General features: G+C 42.0%; 2 protein-coding genes across 5 annotated transcripts in view; one reads left to right on the top strand and one right to left on the bottom strand.

Annotated features, from left to right (window-relative positions):
• The window catches only part of grin3a (glutamate receptor, ionotropic, N-methyl-D-aspartate 3A), a 53,414-nt gene extending 47,779 nt beyond the window's left edge, over nucleotides 1-5,635 (top strand). The window contains exon 10 of the mRNA XM_085793820.1: nucleotides 4,337-5,635. Within this exon, the coding sequence (XP_085649946.1) occupies nucleotides 4,337-4,907 (571 nt within the window). The 3' untranslated portion in view covers nucleotides 4,908-5,635. The remainder of the gene's footprint in view (nucleotides 1-4,336) is intronic.
• A 3,667-nt stretch (nucleotides 5,636-9,302) lies between these two features.
• Nucleotides 9,303-17,410, bottom strand: part of plppr1 (phospholipid phosphatase related 1) — a 106,891-nt gene continuing 98,783 nt past the window's right edge. For 3 of the 4 annotated variants that reach the window (XM_085793816.1, XM_085793818.1, XM_085793815.1), the window contains 2 exons: nucleotides 11,455-11,586; nucleotides 9,303-10,754 (listed from right to left, as the gene is read on the bottom strand). In XM_085793816.1, coding sequence (XP_085649942.1) covers nucleotides 10,722-10,754; nucleotides 11,455-11,586 — 165 coding nt within the window. In that variant the 3' untranslated portion in view covers nucleotides 9,303-10,721. Of the gene's footprint in view, nucleotides 11,019-11,454; nucleotides 11,587-17,410 lie in introns of all 4 variants that reach the window. The other variant, XM_085793819.1, reaches the window with a different exon arrangement.

The following is a 17,410-nucleotide window of genomic DNA, read 5'->3' as shown; positions in this document are numbered from 1 at the left end:
TGAAATATTGTGGCGTGGAGAGCTGCTGCAGGTAAATATGAATTAACACTGAGCTGTCCTCTTTTCATAAGCCAGAGTGGTTGACATGTGACTTCAGAGTATCTGTGATTATTGGAGGTTTTTTGGAGTAGTAAAAGCCTTAGATTTTGTATTTGGTTCATGCATCAAACAACTTTGGATCCGCAGTAGGTTGCAAGAACACACAGAAAGTCACTGCATATGGAGGAAATCAATATTTATGGAAATGTAAATGAAGGATTGGGCATATCTAACAGAGGAATCTGGCAAACCCTGCAAATTGGGAGTATGGGACACCAGATATATGTGGAGGAATGTGAGAGCTGGAATTGGGGGAGTGATGTGGCCTCTGTGAAAAACAGGAGTCGGGGTATCAAACCCTCAGCAGTTGGAATACTGAATGGATTGTCTCAGGAAGCAGTTGTGTGTCTGTAAGTCTCTGGCCACTCCATACACAGAACTCAACACACTGAGCGACATCTGTTTTGTGAGTGAGAAATGGAGGAGCCCTCTGATGTTAATGAGAGGAACACAATGAGCTCTCCAGCTCTCACATTTTAAACCTTACATTTGTCATTTTTCATTCGATGCACATAATCCTTCACACAAATACTTTAGTATGGATTGACTGACCATTGAACACTGCACTATGTTACACAACAATCCGAATATTGAGGGAAAAAAACCCTCTAAACTTATATCATATTTCAGCATGCTATTTATCTGCTAAACGATATTGCCTCCACTGCATGGTGCACAAATTCCCTTTCTGACCTTGATATGATTATTTCTTGTGGGACACTGAATTGTGGTCATATCAGCCAAGCAAGTTAGTGGTTATATATTTTCCAGTGAAATTATGTAAACATTGTGTTCATCATATGCCATATTCATATCAAGAAGTTGAGTAGAGGTGACACCTGAACTCCTAAAGCATGAGGCAATGAAGTTAGAGACCGGACAGATAAAAATAAATAAAAAATAAACAGAGTTAAGTAAAAATAGCGTGAAAGGGCTAGTATTTCTTTTTTACCAGTTTTAAGAATTGTCTTTATTTGCATAGTATTTTTCAGAGTAGCCATGAGGTCTTTCAAAATAAGTGCATGAAAGCTATGTTAAATGAATCAATTAAACCCACTTCAGTGTATTCAAAAGATGATAAAAGCATGTTTATAAAGGTGGTTTTAATTTAAAAGTTTTTTTACATTCAAGTCAGCATCTGTTTTCAAACAAATTGTTGTACGTGCGAGCTGCTGTGATATGGCTTAGTTAGTTACTGAACATCTTTGCTACAAAGGCAATTTTAGCAGCCATGAGCAGTTCTTCTAAAGGTGCTAAAATTGTGGATGATTATCCTAAGATTTAAGGCTTAAGAGAACTGATAACATTCAGCACATGGCAGAAAAAAGGAGCTCTCTTTTATTGCAGATATGATGTCAGCACAGCTGCCTCACTGTCAAAAGGTGCATATATCATTTTTTTTAAAGATGGAATTCTTTTTATGTTCTTATATAGTCTGATGTCTCATCCTTCAGTTTAAGGTCTCTTTTGATGTCAGGAGTATCTCATTAGATTCATCTTGTCACTTTTTTATCGTCGGCAGAAATACCTTTGATTCCGAGAGTTAGGCGTTAGGCAGCAATGCAAGTGTTCGGGGTTCTCTCCTCTCTTCTCTGCCCCTTTAATTAAACCATGGTTGTTTTTCTGCTCATAGATCTGGTCCAATTGATTTGGGAAAAAAGTTTCTGTTTGAGAGAGAAAACCACATTTTTCTCTTCTCCAAGACTCCAGCAAGTCAGAGCTATCCTTGAAATGACTGCAGGAACCATTAGAGTTGACAGGGAGAACAGTATGTATTATATCGTATCTGCATTTCATGCACTGGGGTCATGTACTCATTCTCAGTGATAGGCAGCACAAAGTCATCTCAGGAGCTCTGGACTCATATAAAGTTTTTTAAAGTTTATATTTCTGGCTATTATGCTATAACTCTACCATTAAAATCCAATAGTAATCTGTTTGCCCCACGTCCTATGAATGTAAATTTATGAAATACAGTTTTGTTTGTTTTTATGTTCGTCACTCAGAATATAAAGTCTAAAGCTTGCCCCAGAGTCATATTTTAGTCTACTAACACACCAAAACAACTTATAAAGTCGATATTTAATAAAGGTATGAAAAACTCTTAAGTAGCTGATGTATCCTTGGAATAAACGCGTCAGTATTAGCTATATATTCTGAATCAAAGTGAACTTTTCCATGGGTGGGTGAAGCAAGGACACACATCGGCTACTTTCTCTAAACCTAAGATGGCACCAGCCTCATGTAATAATATTGCAAATGCCACTTTCTTTTCTGGATTCTTTCAACCATGTGCTGATGCTGTGTAAAAAAAAAAAAAAAAGAGAGAGAAAAAAAAGGGAAAAGCTTTGGGCAAAGGTCCAGGGTGACTTCATGTTGCAGTTTTTTCATGGTCAGTGCAATCAAAGCTACTGTTACATCACCATGGAGAGCCATAGCTGACTATTTTTATTAAGTTCTGTGTGTGGCTCTAAAGTTCCAGTGAAGTAACTTTGCGATTATATTCTTCTTTTGCTGTTTGTGGGGCTTCCACAAGGACACAGAACATGCTTATGCAGAGTAGGCAGGACAAACTCAATGTAAGTACTCAGCTCCTCCATCACTCCCTGGAGTTTTAGCACGTACATAAAGGGTGTGTTATGATCCCAAGTGTCAGCCGGTTCGTGTTTCAGTCTGGATAGAACATGACATTCATGATGTTGTGTCAAACCTGCACACATTACCCGTTCAACTCACGCTTACTGCTGCTAGCGCTCATTAGCTTAAAGATGAAGGCAGACCTCCAGGTTGGGGGGATCGCTACAGGCGCCGCAGGAAATAAATTAGACATGAATTTGATTTCTAACAGTTGACAGTTAAGTTCTTTTTTCTTTTTCTTTTTTTGTCATGAATGACTGTGTGGAGGCCTGTTCGCTACACAAAAGTGAAAGATAAATGAAAGTTTTGTGGTTTCCTGACATATATCTCAACAATGACCTGAATATGACATTTTTAAGAATGAATCTAGGCTTCAGATCATGAATATATTGCAAGTGGCCGCTGTATCTGTGGCATCACAAACACCTGTTTGACCATGTTTATTGGATGAACTGGATTTTTCTCTCTAAACTATGATGCCATGGTCAAATGAAATCGGTTGTGCAAGCCAGGGGAGGTATCAGGCAGAATTTAAACCCAATCTATCCCACAAAACAGAGGACACTTAAACTGTTTGGAAAGCAATCTGCAATACTAGCCTAGATTTTCACATACTATATGATCTTGGTATGACTTGATATATGAGCCTTGTCCAAACAGAATCTACACAAACTTTACAAATAGATAGATAGATAGATAGATAGATAGATAGATAGATAGATAGATAGATAGATAGATAGATAGATAGATAGATAGATAGATAGATAGATAGATAGATAGATTTACTTTATTAATCCCGAAGGAAATTCAGGTGTGGTCAACTGCTCACAAAATGATCGTATACACTCCAGGTGCTCAATTCATCACCAAAACTAGTGCTATGTGGAGCTGTACTGAAGCAATCTGTTGTGAGTGTATTATCAAATTTAGCTTTTTATTCTAATGTTTAAATCAAATTGTAAGGCAGTTTTAAATTTTGCAGTATGGTGAAACATTGAGGTTTCACATTCCTAACCCAAGAGGAACTGCATTGATTTTTATAGCAAATGCATGAATAGTTCTGATATGCCAATGTACAACAGATTAAAGGACCAAACATTGCTAAAAAAAAAAAAAAGAGAGAGAAAAAAAGTAAACAATAAAGCAGAACAATGTCAGAATAATATACCCAGGGACACATACAATAAGGCATTTTTTCTTTTAATGGGACATTTAGGGGGAACACTTGTAGGCTACTATTTCTTGGCAAGCATTCATGGTGGTTGTTGTATTCCTCCAAGAATCTCGACGTGAGACTCTTAACAATAATGTCAGGAACTTTCCGACAGGAATTCAGAGGCCTTTTTATCTACTTTACTTCTTCGTGATCTGCTCCTATGTGCCTGCAGTTTGTTGTACACGTGTAGAATTATACCAGTGTATAGCGAAACCAGTGTAAGCACATCATGTGTATGTCTGTATACCAGGAAGAGAGATTCCTCTGAGAGAACGTTTGCTGTTGGATTCAGCCTGTAAACATCCAGTCAGATGATAAATCTCTCCTCCATTTGTATTCTTATGAGTTTGCTCACTTTCATTTCTCTCTGCGTCTTATCTCCAGGTGCAACGAGGGAAACAACCAGTCAGCATCTTGGAACCCTGTGGAGGTTGCCCACTGTAACAGACGCAGGGTCCTTCCACAGGAGATGCAGAACGACCTGGAACGTCCGTCGTCCCAGGATCTTCCTCCTCCGCCTCCCCCTTCTCCCCTGCCTCATCCACATTCCATCCCCCTACTGGAGAAACACCTTCCCATAGTGACCACCTCTAACGGTCGCTCTGATCTATTAGGGCGAGGATTGGGTCAAGGACTGGGGCCGGGGGGCTCCGTACCGGGGCTAACACAGTGCCGGGCTTTGGGTGTGGGCGACTGCGGCCCCGGCCTCGGTGTGGGCCGGAACCCTCTGGTTCAGGAGCTGTCAGAACTCGAGGGTCAGATCCTCGTAATCAAGCAGCAGCTCCAGTCAGCCATGAGGAGGAAGAGAGAGCTAGAACAATACCAATCAGAAAACCAGCAAGCCAACCAGACTGCACCCAGTCAGCCCTCCACTCTCCAGTCCAACCAGTTTGCTCAGTACACCCAGTCCCACCAGCAGACTAACCAACACACAAACACACTCCCAGAGTTCTGAAGCTCCTCGCCTCTGTTTTTGCCCAGAGAAACCTGATGAGACAATGTGGAGGGACAAGTTTCCTAAAAAACCCTCCTGCAGGTTCTGGAAAAGGATCCTCGCCTGAGTTCTGGAGCAGGAACCTTCACAGATATCTGGAAGCTGAATCCTCCCTTAGGCTCAGGAGTTCCCCTCAACACCAGACTGACACTTTCTCCATGGGTCACATCCTGTTCTGTAATTGCAGGGGGACGTTTCCTGACCCCTGGAACACGTGTTTTGAATAAAATAAGGAGGCAAAGGCGAACCAGGGATCCTGCACCAAATCTGTTCTCACTAGCTTGTTGCCATCACTGAAGAGCTGTGCAATCCCTTCCCTTTCTTAACGTTCCTTCGCCGCCTTTTTCTTCACCTCTTTTTCACCCTTTTTCCGATCCCTCCATTTTTTCCTATTATTTCCCATTCCGTCTCCTCTCCACTTTCGTCCCCCTCATCCCTTTCCCCCTTAAGCCTTGTCTCTTCAAGGTTACAGATTTGCTTGCCACAACGATAAGCTTGATCATAGATATGACGAGTCTTTGGTATTTAAGCTTAATGGCCTAATTCACCTGAGTCTTACGTTGAGAGTCATTGAGAGTGTAAAATGACCTGAGGTTGAACCCAGCCAGTTAAGTCTTTATGTCCCTGTGTCTTGCTGAAACCTTGTATCTTTGATGGGGTAAGAGAGGAACTACTACTGCTGGTGATTAGTTGATTTTTTGCCACTGACTGCGTTTACATGCACTTCAGTACCCCGATTTCAATCGGGTTTTTTAAGTACCCCGATTATTGATCAAATTCGGGGTATGGTGTTTACATGAAGTTAGAGAACCCCGGTTATTCAGTATCCCTGTATACATGATAAATACAGTATCCCGGTTTCTGATTACTGCGTCTTACGTGCGTATGTGTGTTTCATTCATATTTATTATTTACAACAGGAAGCGCAACTACTAGGAAATATGTAGGTCTGAAAATTTACAAATTAAAAATGCTGCCATGTTATATAACTTAATAAAAGAATGAAAATGTAATGTAGACTGATCGGTCCATTGTAAAACATGCATTTATTGATGTAAAAGTGGTGATTTCTGTACACACGTTAGGCGACAGAGCCTCCAGGCAGCGCTGCTCCTCCAATACACACATGAAGCTTCACTTTTCATTCAAACAAACTAAGGCAACTGACACAATTATTAGATTTCATCAATGAAACCAGCATTTATCTCCTAAAAATAATATAACCAGCCGGCTGTTAACCTCTAAAAACCTACTGGTAAGTTAATTAACGACCGTCTTCTCTCCCGAGGTGACGGAGTAGTCTGGCCGGCCGAGCACGTCAGGAGACGGGGTTGCTGTCTCTGTGATGTCCCGGTCACAGCTCACACGGGGAGCTTCACTCCTCCGGAAAACGTCGTAGCAAACTTGTAAACAGCCGTCGTTTGGATAAACCGACCGCACATTGGGGATCTAAACAGTGACTTTCTCGCATGAAAAAAAACAAACAAAAAAACTTAATAGTCTCCTCATCGCTCCAGAATGCGCTCTTGTTGTCGCCGCCATTTTGTTACGTAACGTATGGTAACGGTTACGTCAGCTGGCTGAGCAGCTTTCAGATATCGGGGTACTGTGTTTACATGCTCCAGTAGGCTATCCTGATTTCTTTCGGAGTTCTCCGGGCAGCAAAATCGGGTTTCTCAAAATCGGGATATGAGCTTATCCCGATTTCTGGAATCGGGAAATGGTGTTTACATGCGCAAACACAAATTCGGGGTACTTAAAAAACCCGATTGAAATCGGGGTACTGAAGTGCATGTAAACGCAGTCAATGATGCCAAATGTTTCTGGCCTTTGATAGTGCATTTAACTGGGCTAAGGGCATTTTTCTCTTGTTAAGTCTTTTCAGGGTTGTCTGGGGTGTTATTATATAAAGATATAAAGTTATGGCAAGACACCTCTATATTCATCAAGAACAGATTCTAGGACTATACAAAATCTTATTAATGGATCACTGTATAATGTTGTCCTGCACTTCACTGATGCACTTCTAGTTTCTTAAGGAAAGCTGCACCTACATCATCGTTTAACTTGTCAGAGTTTGAGTTATGGTCTACAGGCGCCTTTTTTTTTTTCCTTTTTCATAATGGCTTCCGGGCTATAATAATAATAATAATAATAATATGGTAAACTTATGATGGCTTCTCTAGTAACAGACCCAAAACAAAACCTTTTTGTTTTTTGCCCAGTCTCTTTATGACATAGCGGTGCTCTTGTAATTTCGTGACACAAACAAAATACAGCTTTACCAGAGGGATATTGGTACAAAACCAGGAAAAGGCAAATGGGTAAAAAACGTCAACAAACATCATAGACCACCTCCCCGAACTCTGACATGTTATATAATTCAATGATGAACGATTCACAACTGAACACACTGAAACAGTCCCTCTGTGATGAGACCTGTTTTCTTGCATCTTTTCTGTTTGGGTTTGGATGTGTTCTGTTATTAAAAATTACCTCTCTTCTTTGCACTTGATTTAATTACCTTTCTTCTTCTGACACCTCTGTTGATGGTTTTCAGTGTTTTATTTGAGAGCAGATTGTGGCACAGTTGCACTAGGGTTCAGTTCTTTAATTGTTACACTTCTGCAACCTTGAAAGTGCCGGGAACAAAGTGTCTCTCCTTCAAAATGCATTAACTGTGAATTGAGTCAAATGAGGACCAGAGGCTTGATGATTTCAACTGACACTATCCTGCAATTATTATTTTTATTCTGAGGATTTAGGGGCTTTAGATTCCATTATGGTTTTAAGAAAAAGACAAAAAAAACCTGCAGCAATTCATAACCAACCCACTCAGCTTTGCTGCTACCTTGAAACGATTTGGATGGGGAGTTGTACTCTGAACAGCCAAGGATGACATTTTATAAACACATGGCATGGTCAAATACTGTCACACACACACACACACACACACACACACACACACACACACACACACACACACAGAGCCGCTATCTATTTAGACAATGTGTCTGCAGGGTAAGCGCAGGCTGTCACAGCTGAAATGAATACCTGACAGAGCAAAAGAGCAAGTGCACCGGCTGAGCCGTCAGCTTTCTTTGTGTCTCCGTGTGTGCATGCTTTGCTTAGCGGTGGCATAAACATCACCAAAGTCAAGGCGGCCCTAACAGGATGAATCAACAGAAAAACCTAAATAAGAGCCTATTTTTTAGCATATCTATGCTCATTCTAATCGCCTGCCTTGGGTGGCTTGCAGCGGTTGGACAGGGGTGAGGTGTGAAGAGGAGAGGATAGGGCTGCCTCACAAAACGTCACAGAATATAGTTTTAGTTTTTGAAAATGTACATTTCCAGAAACAAAGTGTTTTTTCCCTTTGAATGTCCCCATCTAGATTTTTACTTAAAAATTTCAAATTAAAAGTCTATCAGTGAAATTGTTCTGTGATGATCCTCTCTAAAGATTTACTTTTAGTTCAAGCATAATGCATGACTACATATCTGAAGAACATGTAAGGAAAGATATTTTTTCCTCCCTGAAGTCAGCTTTCACAGAAGCGTGTCCCCCCAGGCTGCATAATGCCCACTGCACCCTCTATCAGGCAAATGTTCAAAGACGTGATCACATTCCACCTCCATCTTGCAAGTATCCGCTCCATCTCCCATTCACTTCCACTGAAGCCTGCGCCAGGAACACGTTCAAACACATGTGCCATGTTCTGCACCCCACACCCCTTAGCTGACTCTGGTGGGTTCACAGGTCAGAGTTCACTTTTGTTCCTGTTTAACTATGGGGGTGTGCACAATACAAAGGCTGATGCACTGTTACACCACCAGACTACAAACCACAGCTAAAATTTATTTATTATCTACCTGACATGACATCCTTTTCCAGAGCTGAGTGTTGGGCAGTTTTTATTTCTGTACAAAAGTCCAATGTAACCAATGTAATCACACCTTGAAGCTGTAGATGAGCCATAGCTCATGTTGGGGCCAAGCGCTGCCAAAAGGGAGGGATTTGTATGCAGCAGTGAAGACTGAATGTACTGTACTGTATGACTGACTGCAAGGCTCAAAGGCTCATGTTCTTTCGTAATATTCAAACAAACACAAGGACAGACACATTTCCCACTTCCTCAAGCACGGTATGGTTCAGAGACCGACTGCTTCCTTTCTCCAGCTCCTCCTCTTGGTCATGTCAGTTTGAAATTTAAATAGGAGAGTACAGACACTACAGATATTTCTATGTTCTTACCTTCATATCATCCTGCTTGGTTTTGGCTACATTTGTTTACAATACAACCACTTTTCATTTGAGCATTTCATTGACACAATGAAAACCACAAGAGAATGCATAGTTGCTACTGACTATTTAATTCGTGGACAAACCAAGAAAAAAAAATATATGCAGCATTTCGAATGAAACACTTTTCTTTTGTTCCCAAAGTAAAAGACGATTATAATCACAATGATAATGAGTATAATTCAAATCATGAATATTTATAAAACATCTTGACTTCTCTCTTCATGCTGGGCGTTATCTTCCAATAGGAAATGGAGTCACAACATTGCATCACAATCCACTGGTGGCTCGGGGAAGGGGAGGGGTGCCTCAAGGAGGAAAAGTGAAGCAGGAGTCATTAGCCTGGTTTCCATGAAAAGGGCTAGCCAGGCCTTAAGTCAGTCAGTCACTCACTCAGTTTCACTCCAAAGAGCATTTCTGTCTCTTTTTTTTTCTCTTTTTATCCACATATTTTAGAAGGACGTCCTCCTTTGGGGTTTCAGTTTAGATTTAATTGTAAAGCCGTACCAGCGAAATCTTCAGGTAGATCTGGCACAGGCTAGCCCCACTGGACCTCTCTGTCCAAAACATTTCTATTAACATCACAGTGAATCAGGAAATTGGGGTGAAACACACTCATAGTGAGAATACATTGCAGCTGATAACGTGGCACAGAAAAGCGCCCAAACCCCATTTTCTGACCCGGAGGATGTCACTGACTCTTCCTTGTCATTTCCTCCAAAGGGAAGAGGGGGTCGTTTCCCAAAACACTTAAACTGATACCAAAACATATCCAGGTTTACAGCAGGCAAACAGGTCCAAACGGATCATAATAGTCATACAGATTAACAAAAATCTTTACAAAATATGACCTGACATGGTCAATTAATGTACAGAAAGAGATAATAAAAAGAAGGATTCTGTCTTTTTTTCTGTACAAATGACAAACATCACAGAACAACAACATCAATATGTATTTTTTTCCATAGCAGATTTTTCAGACTGAGGGGGGATTAGATGTGGTGATCGATGAGGCTTTTCACCTGGCAGGATGTGATGTAAGACAGAGTGATTCAGCTGACAGGAAGTGTGCAGGTTTAACACCATCAGGATAGGCTACAGCACTCGCTCATACAAAAATGTACAAAACACCGTCCTCTAACTACAAACAGCACACACCTTGGAGGAGAAAAATGTCCCATGTTTCAAATGGTTTTTGAAATATCTGGAGAAACAATCTGTGCTTAGGTTTGCCTTGTGATATATTTGCCATTGATGCGGTCTGCGTGCCACGGCAGGTTGAACTGAGCATAGCCCAACTAGATGAGAACCATCGCAAACATGGTGTATTTTGTCCCCCAGGTGAATGAAACAGATATATCAAGAGTGTAGACTTTTTTTTGTTAAGCATTCGGCGCCACGTGGCATGCGTCCTCGTCATTGTGTCTGGAAGTGCTGTGGAGACGCAAACGTGACCCGGTGCTGCCCCCTTAGTCATGTGACCTCCGTCATCGATGCCGAGTGGTTCTGAAAACGGACGTGGGTGGAAGGGGGGGGGGGCAGAGAAAGAAGTGGAAGGGTAAAGAGAGATAAAGGGAAACAAAAGCAAATGGAAGGAGACATGAAAAGGAAAAAAAAAATAAAGGTGTGGAGAGGAGAGGTAGAGGAAGTTATCGTCAAGCAGTGTCAGGAGTGCTCCGTGTGAGGTTCTGTGTGTGTTGTTTAGAAAAGGAGGGCGGGGGCGTAGTGCAAAATGTCATGCTGCTATGTTCCTCTGAACATGTGTCATTGCTTTGTGAGTAAAGAAAGAAAGAAAGAAAGAAAGAACGAAAGAAAGAAAGAAAGAAAGAAAGAAAGAAAGAAAGAAAGAAAGAAAGAAAGAAAGAAAGAAAGAAAAAGAGAAAGAAAGAAAGAAAGAAAGAAAGAAAGAAAGAAAGAAAGAAAGAAAGAAAGAAAGAAAGAAAGAAAGAAAGAAAGAACACATTGTGAACCAAGTATGTGACTGACATCGACCTCTCTCTTTAGATGAGAAGGGACATTCCAACACATCACAGTAACAGTCATTTACTGTATAAACTAAACTCCAGGAGACTAAATTAGGAGAAGGAGAAGGGATTTTTGTTTTAATCTCAAAGCCTTGAGGGAGCTCTACCAATTAATGGGGAAAGATAATGCACATCCTACAGATTAAAGATTTTGGGATTCCAGGTTAAGTGTTTTTAGCTACCTGTGCGCTGAGGGTCTCCAGAGGACTCTCTACGCGGGGGAAAGTCATTAGAGGCAGACCGCGGTAGTCTTCAGTCTTCTGTTTGGCTGCTGCGCTGTGGACGCCTTTGAAGTTGTTCACAACACATATACCCTGTGAAGTGTGAAGACAGTTCAGCATGAATAGAGAGACGGGTTGACAGTGACACAGGCCGACGTGGAACTGATTCAGTCTTCAGTTTCAGCCGTGACACTGTCACACTGTGACTGGTGTTATGAAGCCTCCCAGGCTCTATTCACATTAGGTTGATACACATCATGTTTAATGAATCTATGACAATTGTTTCATTTAACATTGGACAAAATAGTTTTCCAATTTAACTAAGTATCATAAGTGTTATGGTAAGGTGTAGTCTACAGTCATGCTAGCAGTTATGACAGGATTAACTGTGATTGATGCTACAGTAACTCACGACTTCGGGTTAGCATAAATGCTAGTGTCAGCATACTGACATGCTCCCAATAACAATGCTAATACTGCAATGCATAGCAGGTTTTATATTATCTATACAATATAAAAACATAATTAGTTCAGTTTAATGTCTTACTGTACTACAATTGGCTACTTATCCGATGGGTCATAGTCTAAAAAGACTCAAGCTATTGTATAAATTAAAGCGTGATTTCTCAAAACTTAAATCCAAGTGCCTCCCAGCCCTGGTGCCAATGAGATCTTAAACTCCAATTATAGAGAGTTAACAGCACCCAATTTTCTTTGGAGAGATGTAGCCATATTCTCAGCTTCATAACTTTTGTTGTTGCTAGTGTGGTAGTAATATAAAGTTTATATGGGCATAAAGACTCAATGAAAAGTATCCACAAAAGTCAGTCATCATTTAACGCAGTCAGGAGATGCTCTGGGATCTTTATCTTTGTGGCATGGCGTCATGCCCAGCAGGCCCTGATACCTTGTTTTCTACATTTATATGTCTGTTAAAAAAATTCTTGTAAATTACATTTTGCCCTCTTAAAAAGTCTAGTTTTTGTCCATCAGTCGGGTTCTTTTAACAGAAGAGATACACTGCTGCATCTTTGAACTGCTTCATAGACTGGTTAATCAAAGAAGGCAGTCTTGGGGAGATCCCAACCCCCAGGCCACCGTGCCCTCAGGCAGTGGCAAAGGAGAAAATGAAGCAGGCCAGATCACGGCAGGAGGATGCTCAAGGTTTCCTTGTTTGTGGCGCTTCATGGACGGTGCTTCTCTATTGCTATCCCCACAGAAACGGATGAATCACTGAGGCTTGGCATCACTGTTCCACAAAACAATATGACTTCTTTACAGCGACGTTTGTCACAGTGAATCTAAACTCCAAACTGATTAGGCTGACTCATGGGCAAGTGAGAAAATGCAGGCGTTTGTGCACAAGCTCTGCACTGACACTGATTTCCATGACATCTTATCGACTCCTGGAACCTTTTTTTAAGATGTAACCTCCTTGTCTGTTTTGAACATGTTTCAGTATGGTATCCATTTGTTTTTTTTTGTTTTTTTTCACTCAATTGCATCCCCTGAGGTCGTGGATGACTGCTTTCCCTCCATTTTTGCATCTCGTCATCCGTGCTAAAAACAAAGTCTCTGTCAAGCTGCAATCTATTGTCTCAGGTGAGGAAAGTGACATCTGCTTAAGGCCATGAACATATTGAAAAATAAAATGTTTTGGGGTTTTCAAATAAACAACTACTGTACATATTGGGCCCTAGTTTGCTGGCGCAGCGCAGGTGGCGCAAGGTAGCGCAGCCGGTCTAATGCAAGTTTCGACCAGCGCAGCCTAGCGCAAAGTCAGATTGGAAGATTGGCAGATCGCGCTGCGCTGAGATAGGCGTGGCCGCGCAGCAGGGGGAGGCGTCACAGATTCAGCTTGGTGCAGTGGAAGTTTTGTGCGAAAATGTCCCGCCGAGGTTGCGCTGAAAGCTCGCCACGTCCAACCAGGTCTAATCTCAGCGCAGGGCGAAGCGCAGCAGGTGCAGTGGAAGTTTGGCTGACTGACCTGCAGTGCACACACGTCACCAAGACCTCACAGGCAGATCTCCACAGTTCCAGACACATTTCAATGCAATAAATATCCACAATAACCACTATTTAATGCAACTAACGGAATCAACACGTGAATTTATATCTATATAGATTGTCCTGTCACATCTGACGTTAGATCAAAGCAGAGATCAAAGGCTGTGGCACGCGTAATGGAAACTCCACCTGAATTAACACAGCAGGGACGAACTGGCACTGAAAAGCAGCTGTGGATGTCCCAAAAGCAGGACTGTGAGGGTGGATGACTGCATGTCGCTGCCATACCACTCTGCCCTTGTGATGATCCCCTTTATTTATTTATTTATTTACTTATTAATTCATAAGCGCATGCGACCGCATCACGCAGCCGTAATGAAAAACAAAACACAAATCATTATCTCTCTTAGTCCACCACAACAGCCTCGGTATCAGATAGTCAGTATATAGCCTACTACAGTATACTCAGCATCTCTATCACAGAAAAAAAAGAGAAAAAAAGAGACGGACAGAGAGAGAGAGAGAGAGGAGGACAGAGAGAGAGAGAGAGCGAGAGAGAGAGAGAGAGAGCATCCTTTACGCTGATTTCATGGTGTTTGTTCATGTTGTGATTAGTGTAGCCTACACCTCTCATCTTATACACAGGGTTTGAATAAATGTGAGTTTCTTTATTAGTTTATTAGTTGTTGTTTCTTACATTGGGCAGCCGTTCTCAGTGTATCAGATCAATCCTGGTTAAGTATATTAGTAAACTCATTATTGGTCACTCTGAGCTCGGACCTCCGGACCAAAACAGCTGTTTCCTCCTGGGAGAGGTTCGGCCTCTGGCGTTGCTGTTTCCTCCGCCCATGTCCAAGTATAAAATGACAAACTTGCAGCGCGCATCACCCGCAGCGCAGTTAAAGGTGAGGAGAGGAGCTCCTTTGATTGGTGAAGATCTGACTCGGCTGTGTCAAACCCACTCCACGCCTTTCTCTCCTCCTCCTGTCTCCCTCCCGCCCTGTCTCCTCCCTCTTCACCGTTTGCGCCGGTGGGAGGGACGAGGGGAGGGGCTGCGCTGGTCTAAGTCTGACTGCGCGGCCCACCAATCTTGCGAAATGGACCTGGGCCACACCCCGTTGGCGTGGCGAAGCTGCGCTGCACTTAGACTTCGCTCGGTCTAGGAAACTAGGGCCCATTGTCTTCGCCACAGGATCCAATTTTGGGATGGGAAATCAGCTCCAGACTTCGCTGACCACATTTATGTTCTGCCTCTGATTTTTCAGATTATCGGAAAACCCCAGACCTGCAGAAAATCAGACAGGATTTGGTCTATTTCAGTCTCAGCAGGTGTTGGCTTGGACCTCGAGTTTGTCTCGGATCCAGCTAACACCTCTGTCTACTATGTTAGGATTTTACCAACATTATCCTGGAGTTCCACATCTAAGTGATTAACACTGATCCCACAATCTGCAGCCAGAGGACAAACCTCTTGTAGGACTAACAGCAGTTGCTGTTTGATGAGCTCGTACATCTCCTCCTGCACGAGCGCTGGTTGAACAGGGGTTTTAAGCTATACCTCCTTTCAACTTTGTGCCAATTAATTTCCCTCAAGATAGCAGTCTATCAAACAGCATGGGTTCTAAGATGACAAGACCTTGATAGGCTCAGTCAGGACCATAGGTCCACCCGCGGGTAGGGGACAGGCAGCACTCCTCGGTTCATGGTTTGCTGATTATTAGGTGGAAATGAGCAGGTTCAAAACTGCTGAGATGATGATTGACTTTCTTGTCTTCATCTTTCCCTGGAGATCACTGATTCAGTACATGTCAATTTTTATAGGTCAATCATTGAAAGCTTATATCTTTCATTGAAGAGTGGGGTGCAGTGGCTCCACCTCCTCATGTTCCAAGGACAAAAGCTGCTCCAGGTTGACCTCGCTGAAGATCAGCAGCTTCTAGCTTCCATAAACCGATGATGTACAAAATAAATTGGCAAAGACAAGAGCAGGAATGACTGCCACCAACCTTACTCACCAGTTCAACCTGGGAGCATCTGTCACAACCTAAATCTACCAATATCTGAACATCTTCTACTGCATTTTATAATCTACCCTTCTTAAGCTCACCCTGAGGAAACCTCACACATCATCTGCAGCCCTGCTCCCTCCGCCTTCCCTCAAGACCTGTGTGTAAATCTTACAGCTGCTGTTATTTATGGCCCCACACTCTAAACATCCACCTGGGCTTTCACCGAGCATCCTTCCTGCCTTACTACCGCATCCACACATACATGTAATATGTGCAGGTGGGTTTTTCAATACAAATGTATCTTCTGTTTCTTAAAATAACTAAATTCTCTCAGCAACCATTTGATGGGTTGCCATGGAATTTGGTTGAGACATTCATGATCTCCAGATGAGGAAACCCATTGATTTAGCCAATTCATGGACAGGTCACACTTTTCTTAAAGGGATAGTTCAACATTTTGGCAAATTGGCCCATTTGCCATAATCCACATAGTCGTAGCAGTTGGTTCGTTATCTTTGATTGTCGGTGCAAGCTATTTTTAGAACGGCGGAGCAGAGCTGCCAGCTGCTCAGAGCTACGCTCCCTCATCAAACTCATCAAATACACAATCCAGCAACTCCAAAACGCTCTCGTGGACAAGTTGTGACCTGCACATTCACCATATTTAACATCATAGTCAATGGATTACCACAAACATTAGTGGCATTCACTGTCTCCAGTGGATATATTCAATGGCCAAGCACCATGTCAGGCTTGATAGGGTGTATTTTCAATTTGTGGCATTTTGGTCTTAACAGCTGAATTGTACTGTGGTTATTATCAGTAGAAGTTCCAGCTGCTTCGAAGTGTGAAAAGAAACTAATTTCAATGCTAAAATGATACGTAACATGTCGTATTCAATATCAATGTGAAATGTGGTTTTCTCACCAGAGGCTGGTTAAATTACTTACAGTAGTTTTACTTGCTGTTGTTATGTAACCTTAGTGAGTGAGTTTACCATGTTTGATGACAACTGAGAGTCAGATCTTGGAGAGCTTCCCTATCAAGTCCTCATTTCCTCTATGCAGACTCTTCCCTCCCTGTCTCCTCCTCCCTCTCTTCCCTGTCACACTCCTTCCTGCTTTGACGCTCAGGGCCCATTGGCAATTACAAGTAATGAAGCCTCTGAGACTGTTAAATAAATCTTTTTTGATTTGTGGGGGTAGGGTTCCCGTCACCTTCCTGCCTCCTCAGTGGGTCTTTCCGTCTCAACCCGAAAACAACTTGAGGGTTTCAGCTGTAATCACAACTCTGCCTTTCAACACTTAGCATAAGATGTTGACAAAGTGTTTTGGATTTTTTTGGAAGTGTGGCTGCCTGTTAACACATCACAGAAGATTTATCTTGCTTTTAAAATAAGTTTTGGACATGTAGAAAACTAGTTCTGTCTATTTATTATTTTTTATCATAAGAAGACAAACATGATTCCTTAGCTTTTGATTACAGAACCAGAAAGAATCAGATCACTGGTTCCCCATCTTCTCTGAATTAAACACAACCACCAATTAAAACTAATGTGTCTGCCAAACTTCTTCTGTTTTGTGGTTCTTCCACTTCTTCCTCACCGAGCTCTTTCAAAAACAGGACGACTGCTGATCTCAGTAAAAATCCAGGTGCCACCTCAGTATTTTCTCTCCTTTCTTCTCTTCTATTCAGTCCCTCACAATCAGCAAGTGTGTCCTCAACTTCCCTCTATCCCTCTATCCAAATTCACCTGCATCTGAACCTCCTCCGAGCCCATTATAAAACCCAGTTTTGCATCCTCTCGCCCATCACCTCTCCATGAACTGCTCCGTCTAACTTCTTTACCAAAACAGTGTTTGGGAACTCATTATTCCTGACTGAAATACTGAGTGAAACCT

The sequence above is a fragment of the Trachurus japonicus genome, chromosome 12, assembly GCF_045865225.1.
Source record: "Trachurus japonicus isolate A0001 chromosome 12, Traja_1.0".
Lineage (NCBI taxonomy): Eukaryota > Metazoa > Chordata > Actinopteri > Carangiformes > Carangidae > Trachurus > Trachurus japonicus.
The sequence above is the reverse complement of the archived record's forward strand: the minus strand, read 5'-3'. Positions and strand labels throughout refer to the sequence as shown.